Source organism: Megalops cyprinoides, chromosome 21 (genome assembly GCF_013368585.1).
Source record: "Megalops cyprinoides isolate fMegCyp1 chromosome 21, fMegCyp1.pri, whole genome shotgun sequence".
NCBI classification, from domain to species: domain Eukaryota; kingdom Metazoa; phylum Chordata; class Actinopteri; order Elopiformes; family Megalopidae; genus Megalops; species Megalops cyprinoides.
Window position 1 is genome coordinate 20101112 of NC_050603.1, and position 16125 is coordinate 20117236.

Genomic DNA, 16125 nt, shown 5'->3' on the forward strand with positions numbered 1-16125 from the left:
GCTTTGGATCCAGGCCTGCAACATGCTGGTGAAAGGTTCTGTTCCCCAGCTGCCACTGAGTACGGGTTGCGTAATGCACTACGCTGCCTTACATTTGGCTGCCCTGACACCCTTACCGGGGCAACACACATTGTCCACATTTTTCCACATCTACACAGCTGGATAATGTCTTTATATTTATATAAAAGTTAAAGATGGAACAATAAAACAACAAAGAGCAGCTGTAAAACTGAATCTTTGATCTAAGGTTTTTTTTTTTTTTTTCCAGCCAATGCTTCATAAACCTAATAAGGAAAACCATTCAGTGCACTGCTATGGTCAGAGGAGCAGGCCTGCATGAAGCATCTTGATGATTATAACCGCTTAAGAGAGAGGGGTGTTAAAGAAGCATCCTGAATTTCAAGCAATGCTGCTCTGTGCTTGTCTTGTTATTGCTGTTAATATTTTGCTTTCATTATCACAAACACTAGTGGCATAGAATTATAATGATCATAATTATCTTTTATCGATAATTACTGGTGCACTGCTGCTGTAGCCTTGGGCAAGGTGCCTAACCCACTATTGCCTCAATAAATACCCAGCTGTAGAAATGGATAACATTGTTTTAAAAAAAAAAAAAACTGGAACTGACTGTTGCCTTGGATAAGTGTGTCTGATAAATGTCAATAATGTAATGCAATGTTACGGTCATCATATCTGTGTACTTTGATCTCTGGGTCTGCTGCTCTGGTGCTGAGCCAAGCTGACAGAGTGAAAGTTGGGGTCTTCATGCTGCAGTTACAGCACTATGTGACCGAAGGATGACCAACTCTGAGAGCAGCTGGGTTACAGTGAAGATGAACCCGGGCTGGGCCGACCTGCAGGGTCAGTGCAGAGTGGCCCGTGGGTCCTCTGTAGAGCCGCTGCCCACGAGCGGAGGGCGGAGGGGGGAAAGTCGGCGGCGGGATGCTTACCATGATGTTCTTCTCCAGCATCTCAAGGCCCGGGGTCCCGTTGGCCTGCAGCAGCGTGTGCACAACTTTGTCAAGCTTAGCCTTCTCCTCAGCAGGAATACAATACCTGAGGGTGGGACGAGAGGAGGGGACACGGTCAGGTCCAAACATTGCATGCTAACCACACCCACTCGAATGGGGGAGGCTGCTTCAATCCCCGCCTCCTGCTTTGCCAGCCCTTAAAACCACGGCAACCCACAGGTGGCGCCCAAGCAGGGGCTCGACAGAAGGGAGCTGACCCATGGCTTTAGGGGGCGGGGCCCAGCTGAGAGGCGGGGTCATGTCAGCATAGGCAACACTCAGCTAATAAGATCAAATCTAATGGAGAGGCCCTTGCAACAGAGGGGCAGGGGCGGGCTCTTCCTCGCAGTTTGAAACGAGAACAGCAACAACATGAGAAGAAACAGACTCGGCGAGAGAATTCCTGAAGGGAGGATGTGCTCTCCCCTCACAAACAACAATAAACAAACCGCTCTTTATGAATGCGTCGTCTTCGTGCCCGCGGAGAGAGCCGCAGCGGGCAAGAAAGCGAAAGAATAAACTCGCCCGTCTGCAAATAAACTTCGCTCCGCTCTCCGTGTGGGGAGCGTTCCATCAATGCGCTGCAAATGTTTGGCTCTCTTCTCCCCAATTAAAACACAAACATACTCTGACTGGCTCGGGCGGCTTCCCCCCAGTCGACCTTGCTTTATAAATACACTCAAGGCCCGTAGCGAACAGTGAATAGCTAACAGCAGCCTGCTGTGCAATGTCTCATTTACAGAATCACGCACCAAACCGAGCTGGAGGAGTCTGACAGAGCAGGTCTGCAGGCCATTCCCTACGCTGGCTAAGCAACTTCCCTTCTCTAATAAGGGTCACGCCTTATTTTCTGCCAGTATGAAGAGGCCTTTAAAATGCTGAGTGTATACATTACTACTTATTAACTGGCAGACTGACTTCCCAAGAACAATCTGGGAAACGATACCATTTAGGTCAAGAGGTTGCTGTGAGATTAATGTAAATATTAATGACCTGCTACTTTTAAACATTCATTTAAAACTGTAACTCGAAGCATATGAAAATATTAAAGAGTCTCCAAAATTATATATCAATTTATTATTGCTAAGTGTCAAACTAAATAAAATTGGGTAGCCTAAGACTTTTGCTAATCTCGGTCTTTGAAAGGAACCTCAGAACAATGACTTTGGCTGTGAGTCAAGGTCTCATTGCTTGAGCAATGTCAAATTTCAATTCACACAGGCATTCAAATGGGCATCAGACTCATTAATAGCCCTTACTGCCTTTGAACCCCTTCCTCGTCACGACTCTAGCAGGATCACGAGTCACTCTAATGCCAGGAAACCATAGGGTTCACACAGTCACGGGTGTTGCCGTGTTAATTCCGGTCATTCTCAGAACATACACAAGGCTGAATAATTTACAAAACTGTACTTTGGCTTTGTTTATTTGGAATGTTTTTACCTGAAAAAAAAATCTACGGAGCCTGTTATGTCTGCTAACTGGCTCTCGTGTTGCAAATTCAACTACTCCGAACAGCAACTTCTTTTCTACTTTAGGTAGGCCTGGGGTTCACATTCCAAAGGCTTCATTTTCAGATACATATTAAATGACACCTGAAGTGAGGCAGTGATCAGTTTTCAAAAACAGCCTCAGGTGCCCTTTAAACCGCATCACAGGCAAGCAAGCGACCAATGAGGTTACAGCTCATCTGTGACCTCAGGCGACCCTTACAGGGACAGAATGCCATGCCCTGGCAGCGGATACCTACCAAATGCAGTCAGCACCAGTGTGTAAATAATCGATGTATGGAAGGCGGTTTTGGTCTCGAGACCAGCATGAGGTAGAAAACACCATGCCGATGTTCAGCCAGGGAATGGTCACCCCTGTAGAGAGAGAGAGAGAGGAGAGGAGAGAGAGACAGACAGGGGGAAGAGAGGGAGAGAGGGAGAGAAGCTGAGTACTCGTTCTCAACTTGTTGATATGCAGGTGCAGAAACAACCCACGCAGCACAACCCGATCCGGAGGGGGGGGGGGCATGAGAAGAATCTTCACAACACATTTTTGAAATGCGCAGAGGAGGAGTCGGCCTGTTCAGTTTCAGCTCTGCAAGCGGGTGCCGTAAATCTCAGAGAGGGAGGGGGCTGCCAGGGACTCCCGAATGCCTGATTATTCCGGGGCCTGGCAGCGCTGATTAGGACTTGAACCCGCGCCACCCCAGGCAGCTGCAAGGAGGTTCGTTTCAAGTGCTTCCCCTCAGGCAGACCTCTCGGCTCCTTTACACACGAAGCCTGGGTTAGGCTCCCTGCAGGTCTGGGGATTTGAACCTGTGGCCTTGCGGGCACGGATCTGAACCCTACCCCAAGCGGCTGCTGCTTCCTCCGCTCATCTGTGCTCCAGCGGCCTTACGCAAACTGAACCCTGGATTATCCCTCGCTACGGCTGAGAGGTGCTGGCCTCCGCTTTCGGCAGTTGCACCGGGCCTTGATTTAAAGGCCGCTCTGAGCCGCAGAGGCGTCTCGCGTGGGTGGGCTCTGACAGGAAGGTCGGGGGAAGGGAGAGCGCACTCAAGACTGCCGGATCTTTCGCAGCGAAGACGCGGCTGCTCTTCAGCAACGCAGCGGACGCGCAGAACGACCTCGAACCGGCGCTGCTCACTGCGCCTCCGGCAGCGCTGCACCCGGACACCTCCAAGCGCATTCGCAGCCACTGCACGCTTTGCTATGCCGGCCTCGTGTTCTCTCAGCTGGGAACGGGCTGCACGGCGTGTGCATTATTACAGCAGCGACTCATCTCCACCTCGTTTCAATAGCGCACTCAGGCTGCAGCTATACAAATGGCCGTGCGAACCGGCCCCTGGCACGGCCGCACTAAGGTCAGGGGTCACGGCGGGGTCAGGCCCGGCCGGGCCGGGAGATCGCTTACCTGGCACAGCACCAAGGTGGCGCAGGATGGATCCAGAGTTATTGGGAAGGACTGTGAGGTTCCACCCATGTCTGGAGAAGAGGGGGGGGAGAGAGAGCAGAGTTATTGACAAGGCTACACATCATCGACAGGGGGGCTACAAAGCAGAAGTGCTGATCTAGGATCAGATTTCCCAGCCACTGTGTTTTAACCCCAATCATCATAAGCTAATTGGCAAAATATGTCCTACATCAGCACTTAGGGGCACCTTCTGACCGAAACCAAAGGACCACAGGGCCCAGGGCTAAGGGGTGAAGTGGGGGAGGAGTTCTGTTCACACAGGAGCAGAGCTCATGCTGTTTATCTGCAGTCCAGGCTTAGCAGGACCCAACTGACAGCAAGCATTTGCAGTGTGAACTGAACTTTAACCACACACCCAAATCTAACACCTCTTTTCAATGTGTTTGTAGATAACAGTACAAGCTATATTACGCACCTAGACTGAATCGAGGTTCAAGTGTGACTAAAATGGAATATCACTAGTAGCTCAGCAGTGTTAATAAGAATGTCTCTAACTATACATCTAACTAAAACTTACCAGTAGTTCATGCATTGCTTGGAATTTTTTGCACTTAAATTTTCAGGAAGCATAACAACAAATTTTGATAAGATGTTGTACAAGGGATGTGCTTAGCAGCAGGTGCTGCAAGCCCATGCACGTAGCCCACCATCTGTCTCTATGGAAACGCGGCCTGTAATGTGAGGCAGATCACATCAGGGCCACGCCTCCCTTTCATTCACCCATTCACACAAAGGCTGGGTTGCCTCCTCCAGTGGAATCAGGGCGAAACTGCGAAATTGCATTCTGTTTGGCCTTGCTTCCACTTTATAGACGCTAACATGAGCGTAGCGGCTCGTAAGTGTGCTTTTTTAACGCACAGTTTCGTCTCCCTCACGGCAGAGCCAGAGAAGGGGCCACCCGCAATCGGCCCTTACTTTGAAAATGGCTCTGACTTTCCCACGGGGAAGCCACTCCCATGCGTGTTTGTGTCCACTTTCCCATAATGCACTGCCACGTGGCAGTCCTTCTGCTCCACTATTCGCCAGTACTCTTGCTGTAGCCAGACACAGACAAAGAGACAGAGAAGGAGAAAGAGAGGGAGAAAAATGGCAAGAGAATTAATTTACTTAACAGTTAAACTTACCATTAAAAGCACTTCAATATATTGCTATGCAAACATTTAAAACCCCATTTAGGGCCTAGCCCTTCCTTTTGATTCACAGAGAGTCCCGTTTCCCCATCTCAGGTTGAAACCTTGGTGAAGCCTGTCTACAGTGATGCAGCAGTCATTGGTTAGCAAAAACAGTAATATGACCGCTTCCTTTAACTAACTACACCCACACTGAGAACCACTTAAAGTGAATCATGATTTCTCAGAAAAAATATCATTAGTTCAACATACCACTAATGTTATCTACATCAGTGGAAGTATGACTGTTCATAAATTTCTCCGGAACACAGTTCAAGTATGCAATAGGAGGTGAAACCCAGAGAAAGTGACTGTCTGGACACACCAGTCTTCAAATGTGTGATTTAAATAAGTTCCTGGTCTGTGTTGACAGACTCTTTCCCTGGATTACAGGTGTTTTCCAAAGAATGGCAGCAGCATGTCTAGAGATGGGGAGCTTTACCTCGACTTCTGCCGCGCTGGGCTCCTTATTAAAGCACATGTTCATGGTGTTCCTGGCGGTCCTGTAGAAGGTGGTCAACGACACCGATCTCCCCTGAAAGACAACAAACACAGCGTGACGGTGAGTGGCGGGGGGAAGGTACGTCTCTCTGAGGTGACGCTGGCAGGTGTCGTGAGACTGAGGAGGTAGGGGTCGATGGGCCACAGCGGGGGGCCAAAAGTCGAATCGGGGATGGAAAATGCAGCTGGCCCCGTGGCGACCCCTGGCCTCCTCTGCGGTCCCGGCGAACTCCCACGCTACGGGAACGTTCCCGGGACTTCCTCCCGCTGGAGGGAGGCCTTTGAACGGCCATAAATCTGCGGTGAAAGGCCCGGGATTCAGCAGCCACGGTGAAAGATGCTTGCTGTCGTCACCTTCACTGACGAGCTGAAGCTGCCGTGTTCTTTAGCATGGCTGAGAAGCAGTCATTCATTACAAGCCCCGCTGTGTGGATATTCAATTACAAATGGAAAGCCCCCACAGTTTAACACCAAAGAACAGCTTGGACAGGTACACACATTTATCGCTAGTTAAACTGAATCACAGTGACTGCACTACGAGATATAGAGGAGATTTATGGGCAGAAAAAGGATGACAAATGAGAATGTCTGACATTCAGGTTAAATAACACATTCAGTAGATACTTACTAAAAAAGGACAGTGAATGACTAAAGCCCCTCCTATCAGTACAGCTTAGAATGGGCCTTCAGAGCACTGGCAATGAGGTCGCCAAAGGAAGTGATGTTGTGCTGTACAGGCAAACGTGTGTGTGTGTGTACGTGTTTGTCTGTGGCCGTGTGTGTGCCTGCGTGGGGGTGAGCAGTTGGCCCACAGAGGAAGCGCAGGAAGAGATGCAGCAGGGATGTGTGATGTGACCATTTCAGAGAGAAGCGCGCTGACCTACATATCATCAAACACAGCAGCCCCTGCGGTCAAGGCTGAGCAGGGCCTGCTTTTTTTCTTTTGTTTTTTCTTTTGTTTTTTTTTTTAGATGGGTTGGCGACTCTGTGCGTCTCAACTTACTGAAGCTAGCTCACACCACTTCCTTCACACTGACAGAAGAAACACACACATTTTCCAGCACACGCAGAGACAAAGCACACAGCAACTTTCAGCACAGACTGCAGCCAAACACACAGCTTCCAGTCCACACACACACACTGGTTATGACAAGTATACCACACTCGCAACTTCCAGAAAAGCTACCACTCACCTTCCAGCACACAAAGACCAACCACAAACATACTCACACAGACAGACATGCAGACAAGACACACAGAAAGTTTCCATTTAACTGAAATGCAGGCAGAGACGACAGAGGCACACCCCTGTGGTATAATTACATACACTGATAAGACCTAGCAAAGAGCCCCAGGTCCTGCAGAAACCATAGTCTAGAAGCAGTCAGAGCTGCTCCCCTCTGCTGAAGGGCTGTAAGGTTTAGAGTCTATAAACCTGGCTGCGTTCTGCTCTCCTGGCAAGAGCACCGCCATCCTGCTACACTACCAAGGTCCCCACAAGCAAACAAAGGAGCCCTGCTCTCCAAAACAGAGGGACACCTTCAACGCTCCAAGCCCCAAACAGGCAGCCCCTGAGCAAGTTGCTCTTAAACACTCACTCCAGGCCAGTAATTTACGACACAGGCAGAGAAAAGGAGACGCAGGCCAGGCCTCACAGGGGTGTCGGTCGCTTCTCCTCCTCTCCTCTCCTTTAATCCCCTCTCATTCCTGAGAGAGGAACATCGGAGCGGCCCGGCAGAGAGGTGACGTGTGGCCGAGGCGCGAGCAGACATGTCCTGAGAGGCGAACATGGTAGCGCACACATGCCGGAGCAGGAATGACTTCTCTATAACACACAGCGCATGTTCACACCCTCTAACAGGCAGGCTCATTCTCACACTGAGGTCCCCGCTTCCCAGCATAGGTGTTACATCAGCGCACACAGCTATGTCTCCTCTCCAATTATCCTTCAACAGGTTTTCTCCTCTCCTGACTACAGGCCACAGACTCTTTAAGTGTATATCATCACAAAAGTCAAATATGAGTGTCAAAGGTATAAGGAGCATTGTGGGTGTTACAGAAGTGCTCTTCATTACGGCACAGGTGTTATGCAGTAGTTCCTGACAACAGGCATGATGTATGTACTGCTGGTTATAGGAGCTCTTTAAGTGCTTTTTATTGATTTACAAGTATACAGTGCATGACATGCATGTAATATGTATTCTACATATATAACATGTACGCACATGTATGCTATATAAATGGAGTGGGATGGACAGATAGCCGATTTGTATTTTAAATATGGATGAATTACTTGCCACTTATTTCACTTTTAGTATTGCAATGTGTTGTGAATACTGTGATTTAGTGACTGTGATGTACGGTCTCGTATAAAGGAGATTTAACAGGATGGCGGGACACTGGACGGCCACAGCGCAAACGGGGAGGGACGCAGCGTACCCTACCTTGTATATACACTTGTGCTGGTCACTGAGAATGCCCCTGTCCTCCTCTTCGTCCTCGTCCTCCTTCCGTTCCTGAGCAAAGAGCCGGCGGCGACCCGCCTTGACCTGCGTGTCCAGCTCCTTGAGCTTGCCGCGGAAGCCGTTCTTGTGCACCACGCCGTTGACCAGGCCGTTCTTGGGCTCGTAGCGCGGCAGCGAGAGCGACCTCTGCGCGCTCTCCGAGTGGCCCTCCAGGGGCCCCTTCCGCCGCTCCAGGTTCTCCTTCTCGGCCAGCACCTCCTTCTCCAGCCGCCGGCGCTCCTCGGGCGAGAGCGAGTCATAGGACAGCAGGTACTGGCAGTAGGCCTCCTGCAGCTTGGCCAGCCGGTCCTGGGCCGACTTGGGCACGCGCAGCAGGTCCGCCAGCTTGCTCCACTTCTTGAGGTCCGTCACCTGCTGCATGCCGCCCATGTCGTTGATGAGCTGGAAGAAGCGCGCCAGGTCCAGCTCGCAGCCCCCTGCAGGACGGGAGGAGAGAGGCGCACAGTCAGAGTGTGTGACAGCGGACATGTGAGTGTGTGTGCGAGTGTGTGTGCGTGACAGTGGACATGTGAGTGTGTGTGCGTATGAATGTGTATGTGTACGTGTGCGTACGTGTGTGTGCGTGAGTGAATGAGAACATGTAGGTGTGGGCATGAATGTGTACGTACACGTGTGTGTGTGTGTGTGTATGAATGTGTACGTGAACATGTGCGTGTGTATGAATGTGTACGTGAACATGTGCGTGTGTATGAATGTGTACGTGAACATGTGCGTGTGTATGAATGTGTACGTGTGTTTGTGTGTGTGTGTGTATGAATGTGTGCGTGTGTGTGGACTCTATGGGTGTTTACAGCTGACCATCACACCACAGGCCGGCCAGGACGCAGAGATCAAACACTTCTAACGCACATGGACGTCATCTGATTCACTTCAGCTTCCTCGTGTGAACAATGGAAAAGCCTCCTTTGTCTCTGCACATCTGCTCTGATATTGCAGATAAAATAAATCACAAAGCATTACTGCTGAGAGGCTGCTGAGAGGCTGAGGCCCCGGGGCTCCAGCAGACACCGTCACGCTTTCGGCTCAATCTGGGTCCAGCTCCGAGGGGGGGGGCGACCCTTCTCCTCTTTCACTCCCCCTCAAACTCCAGGCTGCTGCCTTTGATATCGACTCGCCGACATTCTCCATTCGTCACAGCAGTCTGCTTGCATGGAGTCCCGCCACTGATCCCAGGTCAGCCGGAGCAATGCACGGGCTGCAGGGTTCGAGGTTACCGCTCAGAGATGGGGAGATGCGGGCCTCTGGCAAACTGGTGGGAATCACCCTGGCTGGGGTCTGACTGCTCCATAGTAATATCATAAGAGTCACCCTTCCAGCACACTCACAGTAATCCTTCCTTCTGTCAGACTCCAGGTCTGGGCTACTAATGCACTTACAGTCAGCTCTCCCGGTCGCGAGCAGCAGGGCCAAAGAAAGGTGACACAGCTATCTGTTACTGGGCTTTGGAGGCTGTGTCGGTTCATTCAAACTGACGCATCTTGATACAGTTTGCACTTGTCCTTGTACTAAAGCCTTATTTTTAAGCAATTAAGAAAAGGTTACATGAAAATGAAAATCAACAAATAAAAATCTGCCTACGCCTCACACCACGGTGAAGACAGCACAGCAGTCTAAATGAACATCAGTCACAAGACCTATTGGGGTCTTGGCATCGCAAATTCAGGGTCTGACTCATGCCGCAGCTGGGTCAGCACTCCAGTAGGGCGGGCGATTTGGGTAAAATCCAGCCATCTAATCCCTGTCAGCCTCTGGAGAGCACCTCAAACGATGTGTTATTGATGTTTTAAATCTGCCTGATTAGTTTGCTTAACACTGATTGTAGGCTACTGACTGTACAGCTCAGACGCCGTAAAAAGGTGACTTAGTGAAAATAAATTCCAGGTAAAATAAAAGGCAAATTATGTTTCATTACCACATTAGCTTAGCAAACACTATTATCTAGAACAGCTTGCATATCATGCAAATTTACGTTATTTACGTTCTCCACTAATACACCTGGATATTTACTGAGGCATTTCGGGTGAAGCACCTGGCCCAGGGGTACAAGAACAAAGCCCGACCCAGGAATCGAACAAGCCCTGCTCCTTAGCATTGTGCCACGCTTCCCCCCAGATCCAGCTCTAAGCAAATATAAAGCAGCATGAGAGGCTGTGGGGACGGAGCCTCCCGCCGGTACTCACCAATGAGAGGCGGGTCCTCCATGGTGATGCCCTGAGATTTGAGGTGCTTCTTGATGCAGGCGAGCCGCTGCACGTTGGGGCCCCAGCGCCGGCCCAGCTTGTGCACATGCTGCACCTGCGTGACGAAGCGCATCTCGTCGCTCAGCTTGCACTCGGGCCGCCAGTCGGGCGGCGGGACGACCCGGCACAGCCCGTAGGGCTCCGCCTGCTCCCGAACCGAGTCCAGGTACACCAGGGGGTCCTGGAACTCCCGCGGGCCGGGCCGGAGGACCGGGACCTCCGTCAAGGAGGCGAAGGCGGCCCTGCTCCTCTCCCTCTCCCTCTCCTTCTCCCTGTCCCTGTCCCTGTCCGCTTTAGGCTCCACTGGTTTGTTAGGGGCGGGGGAGGGGGTGCCGGCTGAGGTAGTGAGGCGGATCTCGGCGGCGGCAGCCGGTGGCGCTTTGTGCTGTGCTTGTCTGCTGAACATCAGCCGGCCCGCCTTGGCCCGCCTTGGCCGCTGGTTCTCGGTGCTGGCCGGTGTCGGAGTCGGTGGCGGCGCCGGCGCCGTCGTCACCGTAGTCGCCGTTACCGCGGCTGCCGCTGTCGTTTCCAGGACGGCGTGGCCGTTGGGCTCGGCGGCCTTCTCCTCCTTCTCCTTCTCCTGGCCGCCCTTCCTGCTCCGCGTCTCCAGGGCGGCAGCCTGGAGCTTGGCCCTCTTGGCGTCGGCCGAGAGCGGCCTCTCTTTCGGCGCGCCCCCCGCCGCCCTCTTGGAGTTGCGGAGGCCCTCGCGGCCCTGCCGGGCCTCCTCCTCCTCGGCGCGCGGCCGCCCGTTCAGCCTTCCGTTGAGGCGCACGCCGCCGGCCCCGTCGGCCGCCTTGTGCACGCCGTTGGACATTAGCACCTGTTTGCGGGTTTTTGCATTGCTACTTTGGGCTTTTCCTGAGTTGGAGTGGTGGAGGCGCGGGTGGCCGCCACCGCCGCCGATGCCGCCACCGTGTTGGAGAGGCCGGTGGGCGGCTGCCGCATGCTTGCTGTGGATGAGTTTGGTTTTTTTGACCAGCTTTGCTTTGGTGTACGTGACGTGGCCCTTGGTCACGGTGGCTGTGTACTTCACAGTTTTGGACGGCAGTCGGAAGTTTTTCGTCTTTTTGGCACTGGGCGCGTGTGTGCCCATGGAGGATGCCCGAGTGAGCCCATTGACTTTTGAAACCTGACAGGAAGAGAGGAGAGAGGCGTAAGCTCAAAAAGGGTGCTTTACTAAAACCAAACCATCTATCGAACTGCCTTTACGTTACACCTGAAGTAAACGCCTGTATCACATACATTTAGATAGAAGTTAAGCAGGCGCACAGAAGATCTGTATACAAAGGCTGACTTGCACAGTTTACAAAATCCTCATTTATATATATGCACATGGATGCAAACTAAAGTAAAGATCTTGCTCACTTTAAACTGGTAATGTGACTAGAGTAAGTCCATATGCCAAACCAGTACCCCAAACCTTCCTGCTTGACAAGCTGATAAATTAAGAAAGCCCAAACTCTGCCTACAATCATTCTTCACCTACACCTTAGCCACATTCTTCCTCTATGCAAGGACAGATTTAGTAACAGGTAGAAAGCAGGTTTAAACCTCTAGGCAGCCTGTCACCTGTTTTACTGCAAAGGAAGTGAAGAGCTGCTGGCTTCTCCATCAGACCAGGTGTGTGACGCAGGCCAGATCGTTAGCAAGAACTTGTGCCCTAATTAAAACTCCGCTGATTCCGACGCTCCAAGAATTACAATCACCACAATGGCTTAATTGCCCTGAATCTGTAGCTCTGCATGCAGAAAAGAGCTAAAACATTTAATGTGGATGATGGAGAAAGAGCAATACAAGCCTCCTCCTCAATAAAGCCTCTCTGCAGTTCTAAATTAATAGTCTGTTTATGAAGAGGCTTCAAATAAAGGGAGATCTGGGGAGTCAGTAACTCAGTGCCTGCTTATTAGCACCGCTCTCAAAGAATACAAAAAAACTCAATTTTAGTTCAATGACAATAATGGGCACTACAGTAAAACATAAAAAACCTAATAAGAGGGTTTGATTCGAAAGCCAACGCAGCCGTATGCTTAAAACGCTATGCAGTGTGGCTTACAAATCCAAATCCCATTCCAGTGCATAAAATTATTTTATTTGGTATGGTTTTCTTAAGCTCTTTAAGTCAGCTTTAATGTACCAAATAAAAAGCGTGTTTTTTCGCTGAGGACCCAGAACCCCTGCTGCATTTTGGAGCCCTGCGTGTAGGCTTTGGTTACATAAAGGGCCGGCGTCGCTTAGCGGCGGCTGCGGGGTTCCGACAGCCCGGGCCTGCCAGGCAGGATCCGAGACGGGTTCTCGGGTTTCTGCTTTCCTGGCCCGGTTTTGCAGTGTGTGGTGCGAGAGCGGTGGGCAGCACTCCTCACACAGATGCGTGAGGAGACGTTACGTTTTCTCCGGCACGGAGAAGCACATTCGGCTTTTACTGCAGGGAGCTGCAGCCAAAGAGCTGCCTCATCGCTTTTACTCCCCGGGCCTTTCGAGGAACCTTCCGTTTACACAGCACATCAACTGCTTACACATCAACAGCACTTACCGAGTGTGCTGCTCGAATTACTGTTTAGAAATGACAGTCTTTCTCCTCAGAAGCCAATACTACTGTCACACACAGAATACTGAGGCATTACTTATGCCCAAACGCTCAGAAAGGTTACAAAATGTCACCGCTACGGCTGAGGCAGGCCTAAGGCAGAGCTGTATTCCTGTGAGTGACAGGGAAGGGAGGAATTAAAGGAGAACGGGACTAAGATGTGACCTCTGCTGTTAATGGTTACCCATCTGCAGTGCAGCAGTGGAGCAGGGTGAGCTCGCCCCTGTGTGTGGCGCGTTAATTAATCCGCTCGGCGGGCAGAGCTCAGAAACGACTCCCCGCGAGGTCTGGCGAAGGCTCGGCTGTCAGCCGCCGCTAGGCTAACAGCCGCTCTACCCTCCGTGAAGCAAAGCTAATGCCACCTGATTTTTGTCACTTCTCTCCCGCCTGCACTAACAGCAGCTCGGTCCTTCAGCCGCGAGACTGAGGAACGCCGCTGAGCTTCTCAGACGACTGCAGCGGTCATCGCTGAAAGGTGTGGCTAACAGTGTGGCTTGCTCACAGGCAGGCAACATATTTTCAGATGGGAAGGTACAGCTCCTATAATGGAAGAACACACCAGGAGCTTGCTGTATCAGAACAGTATACCATACTGAGCACTTCCTGCATCAGAACAGTACGCCATACTGAACACTTCCTGCATCAGAAAAGTATGCCATGCCAGGCACTTCAGTACAGCAGAGTATCAGCACAGTATACCATGCTGAGCACTTCCTGTATCAGAACAGTGCACCACACTAGTCATTTTCCCTTTAACCATATATGTTAACTAAAAAACTTGCAGTACACTGATATCTTATCCAAGTTTTTGTCACATTTTTTGACTGAATGTCTTAGCAGTGACCCCATAAAATTAACCAAATTTGACGCAGCTCTGGATCATATTGTTACATGTACATAAAATCATTTTTGTGGGATACTAATAAAGCAACTTTCGAAAACCTGCTATGGGACCCTAAATGGAATTATGAATGGCAGTGCAGAGGCTGAGAGTCCATTACTTCCACACACAAAGCCAGCGCATTACGCCGACCCTGAACAGTGTGAAAAGGGAATGTAGAGATGATCGTTTGAGTTTAAAGCGAAAGGATTCACACAGACCCAAAAACCAGAAAGAAAAAAAAACAATAATCAGCTTACAGCAGGTACAAAGTATCCAAGATGAAGACTTGTGATTGCTCAGTCTGAAGCCCAGTACTGAAGTAAACCCTACCGCTGGTCTTGCATGTTGTAGCTGCAGACCAAAAGTCCCTGTTGCTACTGGCTTTCCCCACTAGAGGGCTCACCGGAACCAGCTCATAACTCTCCTGAGAGTTGGCGCAAGACAGCCCGGCTTCACGAAGCAGTTGTTTGGTCTGCTGGAGGCGGCGGTGCGGGGGGAAGGGGCAGAATCCCTCCCAGCTGTGGGGCTTGTCACTCGCCTGTGCCCAGTCAGGCAGGCAACCCCCCCACCCCCACCCAACCGCGGAGAGAGACATACGAGGTGAGTGAGGGCAGGGCTTGGGGGCAGCCGAGCTGGCTGGAGGCGTGTTACAGAGAGGTGGGATCAGACTGGCGCTACAGATAACCCCCGACCGAAAAATTACAAGGGGGATGGGGGGGTTAAATAAAAACAAAAAGGCAGGGCTCTGATGTGGGTTTGGCCGCACGTGAAGGAGGGGGGGGGGGGAGGCGGGCGCCGGGCGGCACGGGGAGATGAGCCGAGATGACATCATGTGTTGCTATAGCCCAGCTGCAGGATGGCAGGAAGATTAACATGAAACATCTGCAGCTTCGCAGCCCAGAGGAAGATCTGGTGGGGGGCTAGGGGGGACTGGGGGGGTGTGGGGGGGGGGGGGGGTGGCTTAACCCTTTTGCTGCAGGCACGGCAGCCCGCCAAGGGAAGAAGGCGGACCTCGGGACGCGCCGAACTGTCTCCGTGCGTGGGCCACCCCCCCAGACCCAGGTCATTTACATCAGAGCCACATCAATGCCAAATACACGCTCTCCATAATTCAATTCAGCACTCTGCCCTTCTTGCGGCGCAACATGAAGGCCATTCAAGAGCCCTGCCTCTTTATTGGATGAAAATAGAAATGCCATCAAAAGCCTGCATTTAGACTCCCACTGAAATTTCAAAGGAGACAATAATTAGGATGTAATCCTACTATTATTTTTTATGATGATGACTATTAATAATAATAATAATAATAATAATAATAATAATAATAATAATAATATTATTATTATTAACGTTACACAAATAGCCAACAGCTACAGGCTGTCCATTTCCTGGAGATTGTTTTCATCAAACCGAAGCCAAAGGATAATCTGTATACAAATTCATTTTATCTCTGTATATGGATTCATTTCACAAGTCTATACAATGTTGACACCTCATTTGCTTGTTTATGATCCATAAAGCTAACGCCTCGATGCAAAGCTGCATGATAACGTAACAGACTGAGTTTATCTGTATCCGCTGCCGTGCTTCTCTCCCGGCTTTTATCTGCGCTCGGAGTTAACACTTCTGCAGCTGCTGGAAAACCCTAATCCAGCCGAGCGACTGGAGCCGCGCTGCCAGGGAGAGGAGGAAGAAAAAAAAAAACCCGCCGGAGCAACACATGAGCGAGAGAGAGAGAGAACAAAGGCCAGGGACTTCAATGAATTTGTCTTAGCTCTCCCTGCTTATTGAGATTCACTGCTCATTTAATTAACAACTTTTTCCGGCGCTTCCAATATGACAGGCCCCGGTATCGACGCAGACAGCCGGTTTAGCGTGTGGCAGTTGAGTCGGGCCTTGATCCCCGCCCGGGCGAGGGAGAGGGGGGACCCAACGCTCTCCCTTTTGATTAGCTAATGTGATTGTCAGCATGCGGGCCGCTAGCTCTGTCGCCGCGCCGCGCTCCTTTAAATCCTCCAAGGGCCCTGGACAGGAAGGCGCTTTCCGTAGCCCGGACGCTAAATTTAGCCTGAAATGCAATCGTCCGCTTGCCGCTGCGGTGGTGGAGGGGGTTCTGACCCGGTACTTCTCAGCGGTTTCACCCTGAACCCCTGCTTACTCTGGCTATGTACCATGTAGTACCAAACATATATTTCCAGAGAGACTGAAATGTATCGGCTTACATCTCGGTATGTAGAGGCCATTCC

The 16125-nt window shown here is 50.9% G+C and overlaps 1 protein-coding gene across 2 annotated transcripts in view; it reads right to left on the minus strand.

Moving 5' to 3' along the window:
- jarid2b (jumonji, AT rich interactive domain 2b) overlaps nucleotides 1-16125 on the minus strand; it is a 131880-nt gene that overhangs the window by 5004 nt on the left and 110751 nt on the right. For both annotated transcript variants that reach the window (XM_036515680.1, XM_036515679.1), the window contains 7 exons: nucleotides 10353-11541; nucleotides 8092-8588; nucleotides 5589-5681; nucleotides 4893-5011; nucleotides 3918-3988; nucleotides 2764-2878; nucleotides 954-1059 (listed from right to left, as the gene is read on the minus strand). In XM_036515680.1, the coding sequence (XP_036371573.1) occupies nucleotides 954-1059; nucleotides 2764-2878; nucleotides 3918-3988; nucleotides 4893-5011; nucleotides 5589-5681; nucleotides 8092-8588; nucleotides 10353-11541 (2190 nt within the window). The remainder of the gene's footprint in view (nucleotides 1-953; nucleotides 1060-2763; nucleotides 2879-3917; nucleotides 3989-4892; nucleotides 5012-5588; nucleotides 5682-8091; nucleotides 8589-10352; nucleotides 11542-16125) is intronic.